This window comes from Macrobrachium nipponense, chromosome 38 (assembly GCF_015104395.2).
Source record: "Macrobrachium nipponense isolate FS-2020 chromosome 38, ASM1510439v2, whole genome shotgun sequence".
NCBI classification, from domain to species: domain Eukaryota; kingdom Metazoa; phylum Arthropoda; class Malacostraca; order Decapoda; family Palaemonidae; genus Macrobrachium; species Macrobrachium nipponense.
Genome location: NC_061098.1, coordinates 19,960,564 through 19,988,542, shown reverse-complemented (window position 1 = coordinate 19,988,542; position 27,979 = coordinate 19,960,564). Strand labels below are relative to the sequence as shown.

The 27,979-nt window shown below is 37.4% G+C and overlaps 1 protein-coding gene across 1 annotated transcript in view; it reads left to right on the top strand.

The window, feature by feature from the left end:
- Nucleotides 1–27,979, top strand: part of LOC135209698 (protein inscuteable homolog) — a 481,335-nt gene that overhangs the window by 419,529 nt on the left and 33,827 nt on the right. Inside the window, exon 3 of the mRNA XM_064242458.1 lies at nucleotides 19,807–20,795. Coding sequence (XP_064098528.1) covers nucleotides 19,807–20,795 — 989 coding nt within the window. The remainder of the gene's footprint in view (nucleotides 1–19,806; nucleotides 20,796–27,979) is intronic.

Below are 27,979 nucleotides of genomic sequence, written 5' to 3'. Positions count from 1 at the left end.
GATAAAATAAAAAAACAGAAGGAGGATTCTGTTTGTACCCTATCGTAAGAAAATCCTCAGGAGTCGTCAGACCTCACTCAGACTTGGGAGAGTTTCATGTGACCCAAGTGACTGCTTCCAAAGAAGGAGACTTGAAGAAAAACACACACACACACACAAAAGAAAAAGAAAAGACAAAAAAAGAGCTTGCTCTACGTGGGTTTTGCGAATTGGTAATATTCCTCTGGCAACTTGTCTTTTTAAAGATAATTATCTATATTTTTGGATACTTTTATATACTATATATAATAATATATATATATATGTATATATATATATATATAATATATATACTATATTATCCAGACATGTTTACGACATGTGAATTTTGAGATATGAATATTACCGTCGAGGATTATCCAAATTTCGTAGACATCCATTCACTCGTGGTCCATAGAGAACGCTTTGCTTTGATGCCGCGAAAGGCCAGTCGTGTAACAATTCGCTCGGCCTGAGAGAACTTGACCAGAAACACCCTGACGCCAGTGACAAAACCTCCACCAGCGAATTTAATTATCTTCTCCCATTATCTTCCGAGATCTGAAAACGCGAAACACGGCCCCTCAGAAAAACTCGCCGTGGCGTACCTTAGGGAGCGCTTCGGAACCCCGAGAGTTTCGTGACCCCGTCCGTGCATGTGTGTGTGTGTGTCTGTCTGTCTGTCTCTGGGCTTATTAAACGATTGCCTAATTTTAGACGTTAGCCCATCGCTCAATCATCCCCGTCCCGACAAAAATAAAAAAAATAAAAATAAAAAAGACGAACAATCAATAGCGATCTGACAACGAACAAGCCATTAGGACGAGAACCAGACGGACTTGGTCCCCCTTGTATGCAGATACCGAAAGTTAGGACGGAGGCGTTGGCGGTAAGAACAGGCAGACAGGCCCTGGACGGGCCAACGGGAACCCGTCCACTCCGTCTTTCGCCTGTCCATCATCTTACCTTAGTATTATGTTTGACAATGGTACCTCTGCTACCTGGTTCTTTGCAGTTCGGAGTGGTGGTATAGTGCCTCCTCTTTGTTCGTTTCAATTATGGTTATTATTCGTCTACAAAAGAGTTTGCATTGCGTTTTAGATTTTACATTATGTTGGCTAAATGATCCTTTGTTCGGGAGGTGATTTATTTTCCCAGTCTGTGTATCTTTCTCGGACGTTTTTAGCTTTGATATAAAAAGCCTCGTTATCTATTTTGAAGATGAGATGTTCGGTGTTCATTTCGCACCTTTTTTTTTTTTTACTGCGGTTTTGTTCTTTGCTTTTTCTCACCTTCGGGAAGAAATTCACTCCCACGGTAGCCAAGCCTTTGTTTATGAAGTGATTAAGGAAGAACGCTCAGTTTGGTACGTCTGGAATATTAACAGCACTTCTTGAAGGCAGTTCGATTCTTTTCACGAAATATCTAGTTTGATGAGACTAGCACAGAAAAATAAATATGTTTAGTTTTCTAAAGAAATCTAAGATGCTGTGAGGCATCTGTGCTCGAGCAGATGAACAACAAAATTACTCTCTTTATTTGGCTCTCATTAAGAAAATTTATATCTGCCTTCTCTCAGAATATTAGAGCAAATCAAATGAAAGTCAGTGTTCAGAATACGTAACTAATAAAGTGGACAAAGGAGTATTAGCAGGTACGTTCATACATTTCACTGTCATTTTGTTATTAAGACATTGCCAATATATATGTATATATATACATATATATATATATATATATATAATATATATATATATATATTATTTTTTTTATTAGGTCATCGCCAATGCATTTTGAGGCTGGGATGATTTGTACGAGAGTATATCATCATTCTCTCCTGAGATGATAAGTTGTCAAAAGCGTAGCAAGCGTGTAACCTGACCCGTCTTGAAGGGGGTACTTCACGGGAGGTTTTCATGGTCTCTGATATTCGGTGAATATTTCTTATTCTCTCCTCGACTCTCGGTGGTTTTAGGTTTATAACTGCGTTTGCTTTGTATGCTCTGCGTTTATATTTGCCTTTATGTCAAATAATTTTTGCTTAAGACTCTCTCTCTCTCTCTCTCTCTCTCTCTCTCTCTCTCTCTCTCTCTCTCTCGTCTTTTCATTTTTTAGGGGATAGACATAAGTGACTGATTCGGAACATAACTCAGCTCCGGTGCTAGACTCTCTCTCTCTCTCTCTCTCTCTCTCTCTCTCTCTCTCTCTATTTTTTTCCAGACAGACAAAAGTTACAGAGAGATTCGGAACTAGACCTACAGCCATTTTTGTTTTGCACTTATCACTTTTTGTGTTTGCAAGGTGCTAGGAACGTAGCGGCTTTTTCCCTTGTATAATTAATGGCTGTATAATTAAGTACGATATAATTTTACTGTAGATTTTATTACCTGGTTAAGCAGTCATCGAATATAAGGCGAAGCAAATATCAGCCATAGAGAGCCTGGAAATACATGCGAGATTCTCTGTTGGCTCCTGGAGTAGAACTCCCGAAAGAATTTGCTGCGTCATCTCACGCTCCAGAACTTCCAGTCCGATTGAAGCTGGAAGATAAGATGAGAGAATTAATGGCATTCCGAGAGAGAGAGAGAGAGAGAATTTTTTTCACCCATGTAAAATTGTAACATAACAAAATGATGGTATTAAGGGTAAGAAAGACCGAAAGTGAATGTTAAGTAAGCAAAGAGATGGAACAGAAGAAATGTAATGACAGAATAAGGGTGACGAAAATAGGTATAAACTTAGTGAAGTTTATCTATTAGTAATATCTATTCACCTCTCTATCCTGTCAACAAAAAAATATATGATACAAAGCAGGTTTAGTTTATGAAGTAAGGGTATCGGTCATACCAAAAGCATCTACTAGCCTTCCGTTTTTCCCTTCTTGTAGCGATGATCATATGTCAGCTGAATAAATTATCTTTCTTAATCTTTGCGATAATAATCCTGATATTATATGAAGCCCGCTTGCTGCGAAAGACCATTTGAGTTATGGGAGAATAACGAACGCTGTCTAAAATTTCCAGCGTCATATACGTAGACAGTCTTCACAGAATCGGATTATTCACTTCAATTACGAGACTATTACGATGTTTCATCGACATTCAGGCTCGTAGTTTAAAGGCATAAGTCATGCATGTTTTTATTTATTTTTGTTTATTTATTTGTTTATTTATTGCACGGTAAATGCATTTCCCAAGGACACATCTCGATTAAATCATGGAATCACAATAGTCCCAGTGGTAAGAAAAATACCAGTTTCAAACTTGCTGATTCTATTGTAATAATCTTGCTCGTTCAACTTACCTAACTCCCTCCCCCCAACTCGACCTTTTTTGATACCACAAGAAAGTTAAATGAAATAGCAAAAACAAAATGAGTGTTATCCTTGCTGTTACTTCTAGAACAGGGGTTCTTAACAAGGGGTATCCATACCCCTTGCAGGTATGAGAACCACATGCTGGGGGTATGGGACTTGATCTCTGGATATTTGTATATATTTCATTTTAATGTGTCAATGTATACATAGGTACATTTTGTAAACCAATAACTATATAAAACTATAATGCTTTTGTTTTTCTAGTATGTTCTATTGCTAGCTATTCATACCTAAAGTATGTATTAAGCTAAGTATATTAAGTTATATTGTCAACAAATAGGACTCAAGTGGACTTCAGCAAAAGGGGTATGGAACCATGATGGAACCATACTGGACAATTCATTGGGGGTCTGTAGTCATCAAAAGGTTAAGAACCCCTGGTCTAGGCTTTCTAACAGAGCCTGGTGGCTGCTTCCCCATGGGCCGTTTTTCAAGTCAGCCTAGAGAACAGTCGGCACTAGAAATTCTTACCGCTAGAGGTTTTAATAACATCGAAGAGAAAATAAAATATAAAGCAGACTTACGTGTCCCTCCTAATTCCTAACTATCTAACTGTCAACGGGAAAATCACTTTCTTCCTTGTCGGCAACAAAGCTCGGTAATGACTGTCAGCATAAATCTGTTCCCCCTGCTTCACGATGTCTGTGCTGCAGAGAATGTGGTAATAATTTTGATATTTCATTCAAAATATTAATGTTTATAAAAATGCTCGTCTTTGCAGTTATTTGTTTTGCAGTTTTTAATAAGAGAAAATATTGTAGCTGAGATACATTTTATACAATAATGGGTCGCCACATAAAGTATCTGATTTCTAGAACTAAAGACTACTGCAAGGAATTTAATATATATAATCCGCTTGAATTATATATATTAAAACTCCTTTCTCCTTAATACAAAATGCATGAATAATTTTATATTAAGAAAGGGCCACGTTCCCCTTTCTAATCCGATTGAATTATATCTTTTAAAACTCTCATTTCTCCTTAATAAAAAATGCATCAATGTTTATAGAGAACAAACGCTGGGTTTTCTGTAAGCAATCGGCTATCAACAGAATAATGTTGATAGCTAGGGGTAAATAAAAGATAGAAAGTCACGTGGAGTGAAAATATTAAAAGCAAGAAATTATGTTAATGAAGTTGTCAATGATCGAATGAAGGTTTTATTTTCTTGAGGTAACATAAAAAAAATATGCAAGATATACCTTCCTGAATTAGCATAGAAATGAAGACACATTGCTGTAAATTGATAAATAAATAAAGTTCATGTCATGAATTAAACCAATAAAAACAGATATTTACACTTAGAAAAGCATAAAGCATAAACTAAATTCTACATAGTGACAGTGTCATACAGTAGGGGTCGATCTGGATCGCCATTTCTTCATTTTATATATATATATATATATATATATATATATATATATATATATATATATATATATATAATGGATCGCCATTTCTTCATATATATACATATAATATATATATATATATATATATATATATATATATATATATATAATGAAGAAATGGCGATCCAGATCGACACCTACTGTATGACACTGTCACTATGTAGAATTTAGTTTATGCTTTATGCTTTTCTAAGTGTAAATATCTGTTTTTATTGGTTTAATTCATGACATGAACTTTATTTATTTATCAGTTTACAGCAATGTGTCTTCATTTCTATGCTAATTCAGGAAGGTATATCTTGCATATTTTTTTATGTTACCTCAAGAAAATAAAACCTTCATTCGATCATTGACAACTTCATTAACATAATTTCTTGATGTATAATATATATATATATATATATATATATATATATATATATATATGAACAAGCCACCCAGTGGCCTTCCTGATAGCTATATCCATCCATATCCCTTGTTTAGCAAACGACACCATTAATTTGCATATTTGATTAATAACCGCAGCCATAGCACTGGTACACGGGTGATTAGGGGCGACAATGGAAGACGCGAATTGCTGTTAGCTCAAATTTGGAGGACCGTTTCCTGACGAGATTGCGATCTGGATGTTTTTCGTGCTGTGGGACTCCCTTATTCTATGTACTTTGGGTGGGACGAGGCGTCACTGGTCGGCTTTTCTCGTTGGACTTGAAAAGGACCAAAGAAAATTCAAGATTGCTAGACAGGTTACATCGTGAGAAAGGGAGAACAGATATCCTCGTCGATAATAAATTTCAACAATAATAATTCACGTTTCTTGTACATTTCATGTATAGAAGGTATTCATCTTTGTTTTTTTTTCCTACCAGATTTGAGTGTCAGTAAAGGTGCTTCATTTGTGAAGGGTTAAGTGTATGAATTGTATAGTCTATTTGGGATGTCAAATTGATGATTTGTGTATACTTAAAATATTTTATGTAGAAAATTTGATTATAAAGTACGTTTTTTATAATAAAAAGATTATTAATTTCTGAGTAAGCAATCAATAACAAAAGTGGAGTCCAACTTCCTCATCAAAAGTAGCGGATCTCCGTTCGTCTTCCTCTCCTTCCATCCTTCCGTCTTCTTCCTCTTCTTCTTCCCTGTTTACTGTTGAGATGGCTATTTGGCTGCCTATCCGCTCTTTGTGTGTCCGCCCTCAGATCTTAAAATCTACTGAGGCTAGATGGCTATATATTGGTATGATGATCATCCACCCTTCAATCATTAAACGTAGCAAATTGCATCCCCCTAGCCTCAGTAGTTTTTATTTCATTTAAGGTTAAATTTAGCCAGGGATCGTGGTGTCTGGCAATCTATAGGACAGGCCACCACCGAGCGGTGGCTGAAAGCTTCATGGGCTCATACAGTAAACTCGATTGTGCCGAAGAAACTTCATCGCCTTTCTATTTTTTTTTTTTTTTTTTTTTTTACTTTTTTTATCATCTCATTGGTATTCCTCACATTCCAGCTGATGTCATATCGCCATATACAAATCATCATATTGCATATTCAGGAATCTCTCTCGCAACTACATCGCTTTCGCATTAGCGGAGCCTTGGATTACAAAGCTTTCATCCTCGCTCTAATCCTCGGCAGTGAAAGTATCGTGAGATTTAAAGGGCTTTCATTAGCATCGCTGGGTGAAAGTGAGAAGGATATTGATTGTGACGTCCCTTTTTGCATAAGGACTCCTCGAGGGGCAATCGGATTCAGCCCGTAGGGATCCAATTATTGCCGGGTTATAGTCTTTGAATTTTTGTTTTGTTCTTATGCAGTATCAGAAGAGAAAATAATGACGGAAATACATTAGGCCTTACGCGAAGCCTTCGGCAATGACAAACAAATGGGCGTGTAGATAAAAAATTAAATAAAAATAGATAAACAAAAGTCAGCGAGAATTAAAACTTCGTGGACGGAAGGGACACGCACGCACACCTCGATAAAAGCAAACAACCAAAAAGTGTTTACGATGACTTTAAAAAGCCTTTTGGTTTTAGATAAACGCTCGCGAAGTCTCGCAAAAAAGAAGTCGTATTCTTTATTTACGATCCTAGCAGGTTATGTGGCTGTCAGGCAGCAGGTGTTTCCACAATACTCTTTAGTTCAGTTGTATATAGTCAAGTTTAGGTAAATTATTGTATTTGGGTTTTAGATTATATTCCTTGCTTTTTTTTCCAGCGAACTTTAATTACGTCTTTTAATTATTACAATAATAAAGCTCCACATCGTTTTTAGTGGATTAAAAAAATTTTTAAATAATTTCCAAAGACGGCAACGGTAGCAGTTTTTTTTTTTTTCCTTTTTTTGCAGAAACATCTTCACTTTATCTGTTTTATCGCAACGTAAAATGCAGGCTCTTACGATAATTTTATTGAAGTTTTTTCCACCTTATAACTGCTTTGACTTCTTCAGTGCCTTTTCATTATCATGGTGATTTTCTTTGATGATGCAGTATTTATTTATTTATTTATTTATTTATTTTTATTTTTATTTTTTTCTATTTATTTTTTTTTACTTTTCACCTGAGGTCTTCCTCTGGTGCTAAAATACCTGATGATTTATTTATTCAGTATTTTCTGGATAAACGTTAAAAACTGACCCGTTGAATTTCATACGAAGATTTTGTCCAGTACTTTAAACTTACGAAGATATTTTTTTTTTACTCTGCTTGGCTTTTGGACATCAAGACTTGGATCAAACGTTTAAGGTTCTCTGTAAGTTTCTATAGCCTTCAACCTTATTATTTTATCTGATCTAAATCCTCATGGTGAGAATATTTGGAAAGGCTCTGCAGTGACTTAAACACTACTGAGAGGAGAAGAATGATTGTCGACGTCCTTACTTCAACAGTGTTTTTTTTTTTTTTCAGCCTTGACGTTTTAAAATCTCTAAAATTTCCTGCTTGGTTTTACTTACGACGAAGTTATGAATTTTGTTCGGTTAGTCTGTCGCTCTGTTTGTCAGTTAATGGCGTAACGCGAAAACATAAGAAAGGAATTTCATCAAACTTTGCGAAAACACTCATTGTTTAATCCACTAAAGATGATTAACTTTCAGTGAGTATTGATTGAGTAGTAATGGTTCTTGAGAAAGAAAATACATAAAGTCTTCTCACTGGAGAGATTCTAGCCAAGGATGGTTACCAAATCGTGTGAAAATCCTGTCTTTCGTTCTCGAGACGTTTCGTCAAAAACAGACTCTTTCCAACCCATGTTGTTAGTCTGGCGAAGGTCTGCTGTCTCCGAATATGCCTGTTTGAGCCAGTCTCTTACGTACCTTGTGCTTTCCTCTTCTCCTTTAAAGTTTAAACAGCCTCTTCTTAAGGAAACCGACCTCTGTATGAAAGATATAAATAACCCGGAAAAATTCATGTTATGGGTAACATCATAAATATTCGAGCGTTTAGTAATAGTTATTTTGCGTTTGAAATGATATGTATATCCTATCTATGGTGCAGGACTATGCCGTGACTGGAGATAATGAGTTAAAAGCCACAGTGATGTATGTGAGACTGTATTTTTCTAAAATACAAAATCGTTGAAAATAGGGAGCTTTCGACTCTTAGCACAACGAAGAGGACCATTGTGCAAACGATCGAAAGCTCCGTGTTTTTAACCTTTTTGTATTTTAGCAAAATAAGGTATCATATAGCTACATCACAGTGGCTTTCAACTCGTTATGTAATTTTATAACTATCTTGAAGTCCTTTTATGAGTGTAAAAGCAACCATTTTCCCCGCTCTGCCAACGCGGAACTAGAGGAATTTATATCTGGTGATAGAAATTCATTCGGATCCCACAATAAGCTGTAGGTCCCGTTGCTAAGTAACCAATTGGTTCCTAGCCACGTAAACAAAAAAAAAAAAAAAAAAAAAAAAAAAACTAACCCTTCGGGCCGGCACTAGGAGAGCTGTTAATCAGCTCAGTGGTCTGGATAAACTAAGATATACTTAACTTTAAACTTAAGAGCAACTAGTGAAAATTCAAGGGGTAAAAAATCAGGGCTGAAGTAATGCTTACTTTATGCCAGGAAGACTAATATTTAATACTGGAACTGATTTGGACCAAGTTATTCTAGAAATTCCAGAAGATATTACCTTGGACCAAGACAGTACAGATTTATTAATTTTAAATTTCAGAATCTAAGTAATTTCACGCATCCAACAGCAAACGTTTTTATTTGGTTGCAAACTAAGCCTTTAAAATTGTTCCAGGCATCTAGCATTGGGCTAAAATTGAAGCGTTATTAGGGGAGTTCAAGGATTGTTCTTGTATTTATTCTGAACTTATTATGGAATCAGTTATCGTTTTTAAGGAAAGAATTTCCCTTCCATAATATCAAGGCAATCACGTCCGGATCCATGAAAAATCTCTTGAATCCATGAAAAATCTCTTAAATCGATGAAAAATTAATTGAATTGTGAAAAATCTCTTGAATCGATGGAAAATCTCTTGAATTTATGAAACATCTCTTGAATCGATGAAAAATCAATTGAATCGATGAAAAATCTCTTGAATCAATGAAAAATCTCTTGAATCGATGAAAAATCTCTTGAATCATCCTGCTTCTCTTAAAAGTATGGCATGTCAGGTAACCCGAGGTTCCCAGAACTGAATGCCATGGGCACCTCAGCATACAGAAGAGGAGCGTCGGCTGTTTAGTAGATCTCTTGAGAAGAGGTGCTCAGGGAATTGACGAAGTAAATCGTCAACGAAGCCATTTCGCGAAGTTGTTTAGTTTCGTTCGGAACTAACCAACTCCCAGATTAGTTGGTCCTGTAACTCAGTCATTATCCTCCAGCAGGATTAAGAGCGTCAATTAGACATAATTTCACGTGAGCAAGCTATGTTTTACGCTGGCTTTAAGATGTAATTGGTAAAGTTGTAATGGATGTTGCTCTCTCTCTCTCTCTCTCTCTCTCTCTCTCTCTCTCTCTTTCTGTGTCGTCATTAACATCAATTTTATAGTTTTGTTCAAAATCGTACATTTGGTAGATATTGCCATTATTTGTGTTAATGCCCTCTTTTTGCCCATGGCGTGTTTTAGTATCTTCATTTCCTCTGCCAATACCTTTGTTATTGCTGCGAAGTCTTCGTGTTATCGCTTCCTCAGAGCTAAAGACCTCGGGGAATGACTCCTAATTCGAGCTCTGAGCTGATTTTTCCTTCATGAAATGTAAACTCCAGCTGCCGCAGAGGCCGTAAAGAAAATTTATCATATTCTTGATCATCAGGATCTAGAATCGTCAAGCATTCTCCCAACAGTATTGCGTCATTATTTTAATGTTCATCCAAATTGCTGAAATTTTTTTCTTCAGATGATTTGCGATATTAACTTTTCATCAGCAAAGTTAAAGACTTCTGTGAAAGGGTCTAGGACAATCATTCCAACATAATGATAATAATTAGTTAATCGTTTATATTTGCCTAACCACGCCTTAGAACGCCTCACATTTTTCCAGAAATGCTTAGTCTTTGGAAATATTTTTATTAGTTTCGGGCTGTGGTCAGAAATTCCCGTATTTTACCCTTAATCACTTCATTATAACTGTAAACTTTTAATCAACTCAAGGTATAGTGAAAAAACAATATTGGAATCCATTCATTCCTTTTGATGTACCCGAGTTGAATTCATTTCTTCCGTTTTGCCGGTTTATGTCTTTTGATTTTGAGCCTTTTTGGGGCTTATATGTGGGGGGAGGGGGGTTGTGGGTGAGGGAGGGGGGCCTGCTGTGACGTAGGTAACGCTCTGGAATTTTCAGTCCTCCATCATGGCCACGTTTTCGAAGCTGTGCCTCAGGAACGATCGAAGTCGTGCCAGATGAATTCCGAGGAGGAAGAATAAGAATGAAGCGATGCAACACAAGTCCACACTAATAACAGTAATAACAATAATTATAATATTTATGATTGTAGGTGTCGCAGGGCGGTAATGGCGTGGCCGTCTGAACCCCCTTCCCTAAAAGTCTGGTTCCGAGAGATGAAAAGAATATAAAGGCCGTTTTACGCCCGACCATTTTTGGCGGATTGACGATCAAGCAGCACTGTTATGGCGATTGCTTCTCATCACTCTGTTTGGCTCTTAAGGTCAAGTTTGCATTTATTCTTTTACGATGTCTTTATTCTTTTTTAAGTGAAGGCCTAGTGTATATGGTTCGTTTGTAAACAGAGGAATTATTCTCGACGGGTGGCTTGCTTTATGATTTACACGTGTGGTACTGGACCTTTGAAGATGCCCGCCATTTCATCTGCTTCCCGCCATAATATAAGATCGCCTCTATGTTTGGTATCATCTATAACTTATAAATGCTAGAGTACCCGCCAAAACCTTCGTGATTGCGAACACATCGAACTGGAGATGACTTTACGACCATCAACCCTCCGAAGTATAAGGGAAGACCGGCCCTCTGGCGAGTGGCGAGGTGTTCGAGAAATAAAGGACAGCTATTGCAGAGGTACTGTCTTCCACTTAAGGAAGGATGATAAAATCGACGGTTTACTTGAGATTAGGGCGAGAGTAGTTCAGCCATACAGTTTAATGAAGACGTTGGAGGGACCGGTCGTTCCACCTATTTAATTACTATCGGGTTCTGTATGATTACTGCCCAACGGGAGCTCCCGCCTTCATTTGTTTTGCGATTGGCTGCCCATCTCGCCCATCTTTTGTTACCTGTTCCAGAGCAAGGCCTCTTCGCCAGCTCGTTGGTGGAACTACTACTCCTTCGGGAATTTCGTACATATGGCTGGATAGGAAACTCTGGATTTAAAGAATTTGCCTGAATTTATCTTAGTGGATGGTAAAGGTGACGTTCCAGTTAAGGTATTAAGGTGACTTATTTGATGATTCGATTCCATTATGGTGCTATTGCGTTGCTATATTTTAGTTTATTGTGTTTGTGCTGCTAGCCATCGGATAATTGAGATGGATGTGAAGTATACGATCAGATTTGAATACTACTTCACTACCAGCATAACGACCCAATCAATTCAGTACAATATTATGAATTAAGTAGGTCTTGATTAAGACTATGAGTTTAGGGAATAAATTTCTGATGGCCTCACGTGGGTCATTTCATTTGATATAGGGAAATGAATTAGGGAAAGGACAATAAACAAACAAATATTGCGGTCAGTAGAACGATGAAGCCACTTTTTAATTTCATCACGCACCTGTGTATTTTTAAAGGCACTGAGCTTTCGTGCTCTTAAGCCATCTCATTTAGACGAAAATGATTGGAACACCTTTACCTCATTATTTCTGACTGAAAACCGAAGTTGATGATTACGCGTAATTGAAAGCAACTACGTGCTTTGTTTGGGTCATCATGCATGTGAAACCCGAATTTTGTTTATCCATATTAAATCAGATGCATGAGTTTGCTGTTCGTTTATTGAGCCCCACGGGATGTTTGTCTTGAAACATCATTCACGCCAACTAAGTGTTGCTTAGTTGTGTTGTAATGACGTACCGAATGGAAACTGGTTCCCCGCTATTTATGTGAACGAAACCGGATGTTGCCTGGTTGGATTCAATCGAGTAGGAGCAAGTGCAGCAGGTTTCGCACATCAATGTGAGAAAACATTTGTTGCTTAGCTGATAATCCCAAGGGAAAAAAAAACGCCTTTTAGCATAACCGGATGTTGTTTTGGCTTTTCCCAGACGTTTACCTAAGCAAAATCATCGGGCAGTTTATTTCATTTAAAATTTTTCAACGCCCGAAATAATACATCATACCTGATCTGTCCTTCCTTTTACTTTTCAAGATTGCATTTGAAAGAAAAATTTAATTTCTCAAGCACAATAAAGTGATTTTGTAAATAAATCAGTTTTCGTCACAGTATATTGCAAATAAAAAAGCATTTTATAGAAAAAGTTTAGTTCTCAAGTACATTAAAGTGTTTTTGTAAATAAATCAGTTATCGTAGTATAAAACAAATAAAAAATCTTTATACTCAGATCATTCTTTTCTTTGAATCTGAATTTTACTGCAAATTTTTGAGGAAAATATAAGACTTTTGAGACATGAGTATTTGAAACTGGAATGTGCTTCTAAGAAAAGTATGGATTAAAACGACTGAGTTCAAATGTTTTGAATGTGGAAATCCGTTTTTATACTCTGAATCAACTGGATTTGTACATTTAGAATTAGGATATTATTTGGAACATCTACTACATTCCGTGAATCGAATTCCATGGGAAAGTTATCACAGAATTTGAAGAAAATAAACGCCTCTCCTTCGAAAGATTAATGGTTGGGTGTTGATGGCCAAAGCAAAAATTCCCTTCAAACCAACATCCCCGTGATTAAGTTCTAAAGATTTTAGTGACCTACAGATGAGCAAACGCCATCAATTGTTGCTGGTATTATTTTGCGTTCCCTCTCAGGCTCGGCGGTCTCTTGGGAATGGTAATTTAGAAGAGAGCCTTAACATATACGACTGGATTTATTGGCAATGTATTCTTATCTTTATGATCTAAGTCCGCCTCATTTGAATATACTTATGTTCGGGTGTGACTTTTTTCTTCTTCTTCTTCATTTGAATGGAAGCATTGTATGCAGTAGGTAGCTGTTTTAACCAGAGGAAACCGTTATGTGGATACATACATATATATATATATATATATATATATATATATATATATATATATATATATATATATATATATATATATATACATATATATATATATATATATATATATATATATATATATAATATACACACACACACACACACACACACACATATATATATATATATATATATATATATATATATATATATATATATACACACACACACATATTTGTATGAGTGTGGAATGGATGACGAGTCAGCCTCAAGAAGTTCCATCTTAGCACTACATATAATTATAAGTTCCAAACTGATTTTATATATACTAATATATTATAATGAAATGATGGAACAAGGAAGTGATTGTGTTGAAATGAGCTGAAAAAAGTAAAAATGTATTTGGCAACAATTGACCTAAAAAGGCAGATTATAGAATCCGTACTGGGTTGATGTGGATTGCGTTGTTGTACTGTGTTGAAGTTTTTATTATGATGAAAGTAGAGCGCGTTAAAACACGTAGACAGAAGAGTGATGTCTTTGGCGTAAAAATGTCTGAGACATGATGTGTTATGCCTCTGGGACTGCTTAATATCTTCTTGGATGGAAGTCAAAGAGGAAAGTAGACGTGGGTACAAAGTTGTAAGTTGAGTGTGGAATCTTCGAAAATGTTTGTAAGAGGAGAAAGCTAAAAGTAATATTAAATATTAGTAAGGTTATAAGGGATGGTAGAAGAATGGAAACTGTCATTGTTATAGGTATTCAGAGTAAGTATAACTGGTGATGGTGCAATGAGAGAAATAGTGAGCTGAAAAAACAATGAAGGGAGAAGGGTGTGCATTGAATTGGTAAGAGACTTGGAATGCTTACGGAAACCAAGGTATGAATGTATGTGAAATTAAGCGTGAAGGCGTTGAATATGAATGAAAGGAAAACGTGTAAATCTGTTGATCCAACTTGTTTGTGTCGCGTATGTGAAGTAAGAAGAACTGGAAGTGTTGTCAATAGTGAGACACGTTGATGTAGTGGTTAGTGTCGTGGTATGCTACTCAGATGCTGTGGGTTCGCGTCTCCCCCTAGAGCGATGAAAAATCACTATCTCCGTATCATGATCAGTTACTGCCGCAGTGTGGGGTTTGCGGTGGAGGTTGAAACCAAGGTTCTTTGAAAGCTTGAATTTCAAGTCAGTGACCCCTTTGGTTTGCTTGTTCCATGTGGATAGGTTTCATCTACTGAAATGATAATAATAATTATTATTATTATTGGATGACTATGATATCATAGTTTATCTGTAAAATCAAATATTGTATATACACCGATTTTGACCCTGTTTTTTATCATGACCTCTATAGGCGCTCTACTAGCTTGTTTAAGTAGCACGGAAAAAGCCGCTGTTCGGAAAATAGAGAAGAATCTCTACAAGTGTAACGCTGCTAAAGTAGCCATTACTTTTAATAAGGTATGCTTGATAGAGGGTATGCTTCCTAAGTACAATAATAATAATAATAACAATAATAATAATACCTGTTCAGACATTTGGCGTGTGAAAGGATAGGTCAGAATGTTGCAGATGATTTGGTCATGTTGAAAAAAAATGTTGGTTGGCTAAAGTGATGGAGGCATTATAAAGGAGCGGCCACAAATATCCAAGAAACACGATTGTCTAAACACGTTTTAAAATGAATGGCGCTTGCGTGTAGCAAGATGGGAGGAGGGGGGGGGGTGGGGGGGGGGGGGGGGGTTTTGGTATCTGTGGGATTGCGGGTGTGGTGTCTGTGTAAATGGATGAAATTGCTAATGTAGAGGGAGGTTTTTTTTCAAGGATTCGTCCACGGTTCTCCAGTCAAAATATGAGGGAGGCAGTGACAAATGTGTTGTGTTTACCTCTGAGTCAATTCCCTGTTAAGGGGAAATGGCTTTATATACACTATATATATATATATATATATATATATATATATATATATATATATATATATATATATATATATATATACATATCAATATTTATCACATTACCGACTTGTTGGCCGAGTCGGTAAAGACGTCACTGAAGTCCTGTGCTCTGGTTCGAATCCACGAGAGGACGAAATTATTATCAACTAAAAAATTCTCCTTCGGTTAACATATATGAAAACATATTAATTCCGAGGTAGAGCAAATTGATATTAAAGGATATTTGTAGCTTAATGCATATGCACACACACCCACAGATATATATATATATATATATATATATATATATATATATATATATATATATATATATAAATATATATATATATATATATATATATATATATATCCAAAAAGCGTGAAGAATTCGAGAAGTTAAGAGGGCATTGTGGGTACTGCAATTACATATGAATCTGGTAGATTCATATGTAATTGCAGTACCCACAATGCCCTCTTAACTTCTCGAATTCTTCACGCTTTTTGGATATATATATATATATATATATATAGTATATATATTATATATATATATAGATATATTTATATATATATATACTATATATATATATATATATATATATATATATATATATGGTTCGAATCCACGAGAGGACGAAATTATTATCAACTAAAAAATTCTCCTTCGGTTAAAATATATGAAAACATATTAATTCCGAGGTAGAGCAAATTGATATTAAAGGATATTTGTAGCTTAATGCTATGCACACACACCCACAGATATATATATATATATATATATATATATATATATATATATATATATATATATATATATATATATATATATATATATATCCATCCAAAAAGCGTGAAGAATTCGAGAAGTTAAGAGGGCATTGTGGGTACTGCAATTACATATGAATCTGGTAGAAAAGCAACCAGTGGATTCTACATAAATATGCATATATACATACACGCATGTATATACACATGTTATATGCATATGAATAATATATAGATATATATATATATATATATATATATATAGATATATATATATATATATATATATATATATATATTCATATGCATATACACATGTATATATACATGCGTGTATGTATATATGCATATTTATGTAGAATCCACTGGTTGCTTTTCTACCAGATTCATGTGTAATTGCAGTACCCACAATGCCCTCTTAACTTCTCGAATTCTTCACGCTTTTTGGATACGCTAGTCACTGCAAAGCCTTAGATCCAAGTGGAAGAAATTTGGAGTAATTATGATGACGGTTTCCCGCTACCGGACATCATAAGTACTTCAGATATCTTGCACTTGGATCTGATTTCTTTGTGGTGACAAGCGTTTGCAAAAAGCGCGAAGAATCAGAGAAGTTAAGAAGGCATTGTAGCTATTATAATTACATATGTGAGTGTGTGTGATATCTTTTATACGTACTTCCCAATTTTATTTTGATTCCCGAACGCTAATGCTGCACCAGATTACCATCTCGCGAGTAAAACATGCCTCCATCAAGGCCAAGAACAAACAAAAGGGGGCAGGACAAAGAAGCGAAACGCGGCCCGACTTCAAAGGAGTCGTATTGAATCCTAAGCAAGGAATCGGGTTCTCTTTTATTTTCCAATGAATATCAAGGTGTGGTTTTACGACCCTACCTAAGGACGTCCATTAGCCGCGTAAACAATTCCCTCCTGGACGCTCTCTCGAGTTCAGAGGAGGTGGGTTTTGCCTCTTCTTCATTCCCCGGTTCTTCGTTTCTCGTGTCTTTACTCTTTCGTGTTTTTCTTAGTCTCGTGTTCTTCGTCGTCTCTTGCGATGCATTGACTGTTCACCGCTCCTTCCTTCTCTCAGTCCTTCATCAGTCTGGTTAACATCCTAACCCAAAAGAGGATCTGCTTCTATACTTATCCTCTCGATCCTGCCTTGGAACGTTCATTATGAATTCACATGCATTAGGAATGAATGAATAAGAAATGATCGTAAGTGTCTGGTTACGATGCAATTAGTTTTTGTTCTGTTTTTCGCCTTGTGAACTCTGCGCCAGGGTACATAATGCCATTGAAAGGTCATCTGGAGAATCACTTAATAATAGTGTTCAGGATGCACTCAGCGACTCTTGAGAGCAAATATCTTTTTTTTTTTTTTGCCATACTTATTAACTTAATAAAAGAAAATCATTTTCCTAATTCCTTATATAGAGTATAGACAAAAGTCGTTCCCCTTCATCGTAAACTATTTTGCATAAGTAAAGAAATAAAAAATGGTACAATAATTCATGATTCCTCACCTTAAATGATAAATCCTAGCACTTAAAAATAATATGCTTTATAAACACATTTAGACTCGAAATTTACTTCGTGCATGCACTTGCCCGAAGAATATAATAAATCTTTGCTTTGATACATCCGTTTTTAAGGTTCGACTGATCGTAATGACAAAAAAATAATAAATAAATAAAAAAAAAAAAAAAAAAAAAGCTTTAGTCGATTCTATAAGTTCTCATGGCACCAGTCCAGGGCTTCAATTTAGAATCCCCCGTAGGGGGTAGTGCCGTCAGTGTACCTCATGCGGTGCAATGTAGGCATTAGTTAAGGTACTTTGCAGCGCGTCCGTTCGGCCCCTAGCTGCAACTCCTTTCACTACGTTTAATGTACCTTCATTCTTAATATCTTTCTTCCATCTCACTTTCCACCCTTTCCTAACAATTTATTTATAGTGCAACTGCGAGGTTTTCTTCCTGTTACACCTTTCAAACCTTTTTGCTGTCAGTTACCGTGTCAGCGCTGAGTGGCCCTAGGTGTCCAATAGCTTGGCACGTATGCTTAAAATTTTTAAATCAATCATTCAAAATTTTTAAATCAGTCACTCAGTCAAGCAATCAATTCATGTCTTCAAACTCAACTCTTTCAGTATACCTTACTTATTTGACTTTTATTATTCGTTACTGGCATATACGAATACAAAACCGTTTTTTCTCACATACGTGAAAACTGACTTTTCCCAAAGGGCATCCATAGTCATGGTGGAGACACGGGCTAGCAATTCCTTTGTACAGACACACGTAAATAATATCTTCACGCAAAGGCACTTGCTTTCAGTAAGGCGCATGCAAGCGAATTCTTCACACGATAATACATTAACAGGCTTGAGGTTCCATCCAATGCTAGTAATGTCATGCTAGGCACAGTTATATCACACTTAATCCTGCCCAACAGAGCCCTCTCAAACACACGAATATAATCATGTTATAAACGTAAGAATTAGGAATTAGTCATCGTAACTTCAAGCTAGCTAGCTCTCTCTCTCTCTCTCTCCTCTCTCTCTCTCTCTCTCTCTCTCTCTCTCATGTCTAACAGAAAAGCTTTCGTGTTCGTAATTCGTAGCTGTCGCAGCGAAAGAAGTACTCTGATCAAGGAAGTGTTATGCATATTAATGAGATGAGATGGCAGTTGCGGTGAACAGGCAATTAACCCACCAGTTTACCTGGATTCACCTCTGAAAGAGACTCATCTCTCTCTCCTCTCTCTCTCCTCTCTCTCTCTCTCTCTCTCTCTCTCTCCCCTTTGCTATTTGGTGAGAATGCAGTTTTCTTGGGTAGTTGGTGGTATAGTGGTTAATGTCGTGGCATGCCACTCAGATGTTGCAGTTTGCGTCTCCCCCAGGCAATGAAAAATCAATGGCTCTGTATCATGATCACTTACCGGTGCAGTGTGGGGTCTGCGGTGGGAGGTTAAAACCAACATTCTTCGAAAGCTTGAATTCAAGTCAGTGGCCCCTGTGTGTTTGTCCCATGTGAATAGGTTTCAGCTACTGAAATAACAATAATAATATTAACAATACGTTTTTCAATTAGATAAGGGTAAGATTATTATTATTATTATTATTATTATTATTATTATTATTATTATTATTATTATTATTATTGAAAAATCCTCATAGTAGCACGAGTCTTCAAATAGAGAAACAAATCCACAGTTATGTAAATGTACATATATTTAAATTTAAAACGTTAAGAATAGCTTTCGGGAATCTGTTCAGTTCCCCTTTTAAATGGTTTTGTTTCTCCATTATTATTATTATTATTAATAAAAATACTCATATTAGCACGAATCTTGATATGGAGAATCTAATCCACAGTTATGTATATATACAGATATTTAAAGGTAAATGTGTAAAGAAAGCTTTCGGGAATCTGTTCAGTTCCCATTTTCAACAGATTCCCGAAAGCTCTCTTTGTACAGATTTATCTTTAAATACATGTATATATACATAATGTGAATTTGTTTCTCCATTCTTGTTATATTATTATTATTATTATTATTATTATTATTATTATTATTATTATTATTATTATTATTATTATTATTATTATTAATAAAAATTTTAGTTTTGATTTTAAAATCGCGTCCAGATTATTAACGAAGTCCCTTCATTCGTTCCAGGTTCATCTTCACCGGGCTATGGCGTCCCTCTCAGTAATGAAACCGAATCACAACCTGAAGGAGGAACCCCCCCTGCAGCAGCAGCAGCACTTCAAGCGTGGGGGTTCGAGGGTCTACTACGCCTCGGAGAACGGCTGTTGGCCTGCCAATAGCTTACCCAAGGACTTCTGGTCCCGCCCCCGAGTGCAGAAAGAGCCGGTGATCTATGAGATTGGGGAAGAGGCCTTAAGCTCAGGGGAGGAAGCCCCCGAGGGGGAGGCATCGCCCGGAGAATTTATCCGGGGATCGCTCAGGGGCTCCCCTTCCCAAAGGTCGCAAGACTCCGGGTACTCGGACTCGGGGGAGTCGACCAATGCCCACAACGATGGCGACCCATCTTCCCCGTCGTCTTCGCTACCCAACGTGAAGCACATCACCCGCATCTACTTCGGGGAGAGCCCCCACTTGTTCAACGACAAGATCGTCACGATGCCCAAGAACGCGAATTCGACTACGGAGTCTGGCGCCAACGCGAATTCCGGAAGTTCGAGCCTTCCGGACATCTGCCAAATCAAAGCAGCCAACAGTAAGGCCGTCCAGAGGGTCCGCATGGCCAGCTTAGAAGAGCTGGCGGAGGAGCTGGAGCATAAAAGCGTTCTGGAAGCTGCGACCACCAGACGCACCGGCGCCATCAGGAAGAGAAGCGCCACGAACGCCGCGACGTCCAACTCCCGAAGGCTGCAGAGGCGCAGCAGCAGCGTCGAGAAGATGCCCTCCGATACCCAGAGTGAACATTCCCGGCGACCTGCGAATACCAGATCTCGGCGACGGTGGTCCGTCGGCGACATCCAACCTGTGCAGGGTCACAAGTCTCGAAGGCAAAACCACGTGGAAATAGTCCAGGTCATTGCTGCTGACAGTAGAAAGAGCTCGGAAATAGAGAACCGTTGGCCCCCTTGCATCGCCAAGGATCACCGGGAGCAACCGTCAGCAATCGCAAAGGAAATGAGGTCAGTCTTTATTTCCCAGTTTCTCTTATTGTTTAGTTTGTATTTCATTTGCATTTTCACCGTTGTGTCGCTTCAATACTGCTATTTTTTTTAAGATCAAATGCAATTAACTAAACAAGCGAATGCAGTTAATCGACGTCGAAGATATAAACGAGGTAAAATAAGTGTCTAACAAATAATATTCTCATGATTTGGGAATATTTAGTAGATGCTAAAATTCATCTACCAAATTTAAAGAAAAGTAACGAATCCAAATGAGATTAAATGTCCAAAAATCTTGGAAAAGAACAAACACGTGTTAGCAAAACGAACTGTGGATAAGAAATTGAGCGCTTCGCCACATCACGCAAAATTAGCCATAATTTATATAGACAGGTGGGTTCAGGTGAGTTTACAGTCACGCCTTTGATTCTCAGTAACTATTAATGTAGCACCTCCTTTCCTGACGAGGGAGAGCTAAAATAAAGCTTGAATACTTTTCTATACTTCGCTTTAGCTGTGTTTTTGTTATATGACGACAGACAGGACTGGTAATTAATGACCTTATGTAGCATGCCCTAGTTGAATACATGAGAAAAAAGGATTACCACCCCTTAGTATCAGTGGGAAGTACTTTTGGGTATCGGATGGTAGGAAGAAGAAATGAAAATAGTAAACGGTGGATGAGGAAAAAAATAAGTTTTTTGAAAAGAGATTATTTAAGGTGCAGTTGCATGGCAATTGAGAAGATACGTTGCAGGCATACACGTGGGCGAATAGGGTAAACAACAATAAACTGAGAGAGAAAACGAAAAGTAAACTGACCAGAAAAGATGCGAGAGAGAACTCTGAATGATGCAGGAGTGTAAAGGGTTTAGCATCAGTTTGAGAATGCTTATGGAAGAGCTTGTTAACGACGTCACGACGACAATTAAGAGGCTGAAGAGTGAAAAGATGCCAGAATTGAATGTTGATTGAAGGGTTGAGTGGCTGACCGGGTTTTGTAATGTGTGTCTGGAAGGATAAGAAGATTTAATTGTTGTATTGATCGAGTTATTAATGTCAGAAGTAACCGCAAGAATGATATGGTTATAATATAATACCAGGGAAGGCGTATAGTGGGATTTTGAGAAATAGTGAGATATGGTCTTGTGGAGAGAATGGAGACCGATAGGTTGGCGAAAATGATTCAGAAGTGTTTGGAGGAAGAAGGAAACGAAGAGAAATTGCCAGATAAGTAGTATGAAAAGAAGTATAGTGCAGGAAACATCCCAAAAGCAAGGGAGTGCATGAAAGACAGAAGTGTGTATGGCACTTCATATTGCCTAGCCTTTTTGGTAGGTGTATGAATGAAGTGGCTTCAGTTGTACAGGTTTTCTGAGCTGGATGTTCATCCATAATTCAGCTGTTAATGTCTGTGGTATTGAACAAGTTGAGTATATCTTAGTTTTACCAGACCACTGAGCGGTTTAACAGCTCTCCTAGGGCTGGCCGGAAGGATTAGATATGTTTACGTAGCTAGGTTACTTAGCAACGGGACCTACAGCTTTCTGCGGGATCCGAACCACATCGAGATATGAATCTTTATCACCAGAAATAAATTCCTCTGATTTCACGTTAGCAGAACGGGGAATCGAACCCGGACCCTGGGATCGGTAGTCGAGCATGTAACCGACTCGTCCAACGAGGTGCTAGTGGAACTGAATGCTGAGTTGTTATTTCTCTTGGGCCACTCTCTGTCAAGGGGAGAGAGTTAATGTTTTAAGTATTTTTAAAACACACAACGATCCCACTTTGTTTCCTCACATGTTGAGGATATGCTCAACATTACAAGCCCTCCCAAATCGAAATGAGAATAAACGGAGCTGCTTTCGTTTTCGTGGTGGAATTTCGTACCTCCACAAGCTAGTTAGAGTGAGGTTGCCCAAACTCACACACAATACCTCGTCCGGGAGGTACAGCAATCCCACTTAAACTATAGTGCTTGGGTTCGAATCTTACTACAGACTACAGTGGGAGAAATGCTTCATCTGCGATAGTCCACGTTTGTTTTCGAGGCTTGCTGTGATAATAAGTATAGCTGATGAAATTATGAAAGTCTTCATCTATGTATATATATATATATATATATATATATATATATATATATATATATATTATATATATATATATATTTGTGTGCGTGTACTATATATACGTATATATATATATATATAATATATATATATATATATGTATATATTATATATATATATATATATAGTTATATATATATATATATATATATATATATATTTATACATATATTTTCTATATATGTGTGTGCGTGTGTGTGCAATGACCTTTACAAAAACTGAACTCAATAAAAAAGATTAAAAACGAACTTGAAAGGAAGAGCAAAAAGGCGCACCTCTCAAAGTGAAAGGAAAAAACACTAAAAGTGTACACGGCTTAAGAACAGAAGAAAAAGTGTGATTGAGTATTTAAGTTTAACTGAGTTTCCATTCTAAGTTTTCTTATATTTTGTATATTTCTTTATATATTACAATTTCATATGTATCTGGTAAGTGACCAATAGGTTCTACATATAATATAGTGTTCTTATGTCCGTACATCCATTTTAGCTTCTCCACAAAGAAAAAAACTTCGAAGTAGGAACCCTGTAGCTGTCTGTTGGCCATTCCATAGTACACGCTTCTCCTTTCCCCCAAGATATCATTTACATGATTCACACTCTCTCGTTCGCAAACCTCAGTGTCATATGGTGCCCATACAAGGGAGAGGTGTTCGCTGGTCACCTTTCGTTTCATGTTGGTTCATAGTCGGTACCTCGAGGGCTGTAAGAGTAGGAAGATGTGGACACCCCTTGAATCTTAAATAGTGTATTACGGAGAGAGAGAGAGAGAGAGAGAGAGAGAGAGAGAGAGAGAGAGAGAGAGAGTTTCTTTGGATGTTTATCAGTCCTTGAACTCGGAATTACTTCAACTGTATCACAGTCATGAAAATTTTACCTTCGGGTAGAACCATGCAAAACAACTGCCAAGGCTCTATTCCTTTCCTTCTTCCAGAAAAAAACTTTTCTCCATTATGGCCACGCTTTTCATAAAATGAGTGAGCGCTAATTTTCTGTATTTGCACGCTAATTAAAAAAACAAATAGTAAACTTCATATTCACGTAAAGCATGAAGGAAATGGACGAGTAGCAAAATACAGAATTCGGAAATGATACCGGTAATCTAGGGTCCAAATCCACGTCATAGCCGGTCCAGTTCCCCCGCTGTGATAATATGCAGTGGTTGGCATCGTTGCATGAGGAATCCTGCACTTTCATTGTTTGTTATTGTGTCGTAGCTCTGAACTCATCGCACCATGTAGGTATTTGTTGTCTTTGCTTGTTTTTAATGCTGTTTTATTTATTTTTTGTTTATTGGCTGTTCTTCTGCTTTGTTTTCTCTGCTGTTTTTAACCTTGTTTTATGTTGTTTTATTGGTTGTTGCCCTATCTTCTGCTGTTGCGTTTTTATATAGGCCCTAATCCGCGTTCACTAGCAGTTTTGTTAAAGGTTGATTTTGGTCTTAGAATGGTATTGTATTTGGCATAGCATTTATATACAGTATATTCTTCAGCATCTCCTTCTCTTTAAGTGTCCCGCTTCTTTGCAGCCTGAGAAGACGTCGGACTGTTGTACCGCGTCGTCTTTGGCCATTATAATGCCAGTCACTGCGCTGTTCCCAAACCCTCCTCGAAAACCTTCCGTTTGCTGATGTCCTCCTCCTCCTCCTCCTCCTCCTCCTCGTACCTCAACCACTGCTAAAATCCTTTTTATTACACCTCCCAAAATGACAATCACATGTGGCGTCAACAGTGTCGTGTTCTGTTTTGTTTACAATTCGGTTTTGTTTTTAACCTCATTAAATTATGCACTTTACGAGAAAATTTGATGATTTCATAGCATATATATATATGCTGTTTCATTATTTTTTTTTACCTTTTTAGTACAAGTCACGCCATGGATATACGCACAGAACACTAGAATTGCCCCAATTCATATTTCTCTATAGTTACCTGGTGTTCTTGCCCAATCACACTCACATAGATGCGTTTTTAGAGCTTCTTACGTCAGCATCTTATCAGTCTTGTGCAGTTTACCCATCTTCCCTTTGAATACTTGTCTGATTCATTTATATTCTCTAATCGACGACTCTCTCGTTCTGAAAATACTCGCTCATATGCGCAAATAGAAGCAGTCATTACGAGATAAAGATGCACAAAAGCTTCCTAAGTCACAGGGAATTCTTCGATCGCTCTCCATTCCAGCACTTGGGTGCACTTAACGTCAGATGAAATGGAATATAGAACTTAGGCCAAATGCCAAGCACTTAGACCTATGAGGTCATTTAGCGCAGAAAGGGAAACTGAGAGTGAGAGTAGAAAGGCTTGAACGGTGTAATAACAGGAGGAACGCCTCAGAGCAGTTGCACTATAAAACAATTGTTAGGAGAGGGTGGGCAGCAAGATGGAGGAGAGAATGTGAATGGAGGCACAGTAAAAGGAATGTAAGGGGTTGCGAAGAACCTTTTAAGTCATGATTACAGTCCACCGTGTGAGGGGCACTAGTACCTTCCCTACGGGGCGTGACGTCAGAGACGGCGCTCCTTTAAGCGCCCGAAATGAGATGCAAAACAAGTAGACGATGGGTTCCGGGCAATTTGTCGCGAAATGTTAATTAGTGTTGCCCACTAACGAGCTTTAGTGAGAACGATGTTGTTCGTCATGGCGATTTGGTCTCCTTGAAAGGTGAACTGAATTGACAGATTTCTGAGCCACACTCCTTAACACTAGTGTTTTGCAGAATTCTTATTGTCTTCGATGTGGTTTTAAGTTTTCTGTAAAAGAAAACTATAGCGACGGCTTTGTCTGTCCGTCCATACTTAATCTGTCCGCCCTCATATCTTAAGAACTACTGAGGCTAGAGGGCTGCAAATTGGTATGTTGATCATCCAGCCTCCAATCATCAAACATACCAAATTTCAGCCCTCTAGCCTCAGTATTTTTTTATTCTGTTTAAGGTTAAAGTCAGCTTTATTCGTGCGTCTGGCAACGCTGTAGGACAGGCCACCACGGGGCCGTGGCTGAAAGCTTCATGGGTCACGGCTCACACACAATTATACACTGTACAGAAAAATCGATTGCGCCGAAGAAAATTCGGCGCATTTTTTGCTTGTTTATTCTTTGTTTCGTAACGAGCAATTCTTAAATGCTTATTAGAATATAAGATAACACAATTTAACTTAATATTAGCTAACCAATATTCAATCTGACAAATGTAAAGATCGCTTCTAATGTCGAAAAGATATTGGCTTGTGAAATTGAAAGCTTATAATGGCAGAGGACTTTTACATCATGTATATTTGATGCCACGCTTTAAACAGCGATGAAAAATTACTAGTATCTCATTTAAATTGTCGATATTTATAAAAATTTTGCAACATGGTCTCTCTCTCTCTCTCTCTCTCTCTCTCTCTCTCTCTCTCTCTCTCTCTCTCTCTCTCTCTGCTTATTTAAATGTACGAAAATTGACTAAAACTGAATCGATATTTTTTTTCATTTTTTTTTATCCTTTTGCCAGAAGGTTTTGAAAACCTCGGCGAGCCGCTATTGAAGAACCCATAGAAATTAAGTCTCATTTGAGAGGGAAAGGCGACAAAAAAATCGTACCCAGAACTCTTTAACGGGGAATTATAAGGTCGTAAAAGGACCTAATCCCCCTTGAAGAGCTAACGAATGTATTTGGATCCCTTATTGGCTGGCTGGAATTCACGTTCGCCTTCTCGGGCTACTCTCTTTTCAAAGTCACCTCTCTGGAGACAGGAGAGAGAGAGAGAGAGAGAGAGAGAGAGAGAGAGAGAGAGAGGTAGCAGAGCTGGGAACGAGAAGAATGTAGGATTGTGCCATCCGTTAAAATAACGCATACATTCGATCTATGAGGCGCTCAAGGCTGTTTATTATGATAGTAAAAATTGGTCGTATAGTTACCGAAGAGATGTAAATCGCTGTGCACTTAAAAGGAGGAAAGTGGATGTCTAACAGAGAGGACTTTGAATATGTAGACATGCAAAAATAACGGTGACAACAGTAAGACGCAAATGCGAAATAAAAAGGGATGAAGAAATACCAGACAACAAAGCAAAGAGAATATAGAACAGAGGAAAGGAAGAAAAAATGCTGCGAGTCGAACAGAGGCAAAAAAAAAAATGTCTGACGCTACAGAGAGGCAAAGAATTTCTAACACCAATAATTAGCAAAGAAGGGAAGGAGAATGTCTAATTCCAAAAAAGACAAGGAAAATATCTAGCAACAAGGAGGTTGAGAGATGCCAAAGAGGGGCAGAGGAAATATCTATGCCCAAAAAAAAGGCAAAGGGAATGTCTAGCACCAAAAGGAGATAAATGCCAGAAAGAGACAAAGAGATTGCTTAATGGCAAAGAAAGTTAAAGAGAATGTCTAACACCAAAGAAATGCAAAGTAAATGTCTAATGCCAAAGAGAAAGAATAAGCTTATCTATCGTCTAAAAAAGGCAAAGAGGCAAAAACGGCAAAAAATAAACATGAAAAGTCTATTACCAAAGAGAGGCAAAGAAAACATCAAACACAGAAGAGAAGCAGAGAGAATGTTGAGCAGCGAAAATAGAGACAGAACGTCGTATGGTAAAGAAAGATGAGCGAATTTTAGAGAACCAGAAGGACATAGTAGGTCCAAAGTCAAAGAGACAGAGAAAGAGAATATTGAAAGGAAGGAAGTAGAGAATAGTGGAAGCTGGAGTGAGACGGACATAATGTCAGAAGCAGAGTGAATTTTGAAAGTCGTAGAGTTAGTGAATCTTGAGGCTCTGAGAGGCAAAATGTAGCCGGGAATGTGCATCGATTAATAGTATTTTCTATTATTAAAAAAAAGCGTTGAATTATTATTGTAAGGCTGAGAAAAATGGAATGGTCACGAGAAGAAAGGGCCTTTGAAAACACTTCAGAACGAGATAAGGATACTTGAAAAAAAAATTGAGTAGTTATACAATATCGAGAGATATCTTAAGTAAAAAATACGCCGAAGTTTCTTCGGCGCAATCGATTTTTCTGTACTGTGTATAATGCTCTATGAAATTCACCCATGGCCCATGAAACTGCCCCAGCTCATGAAACTTTCAGCC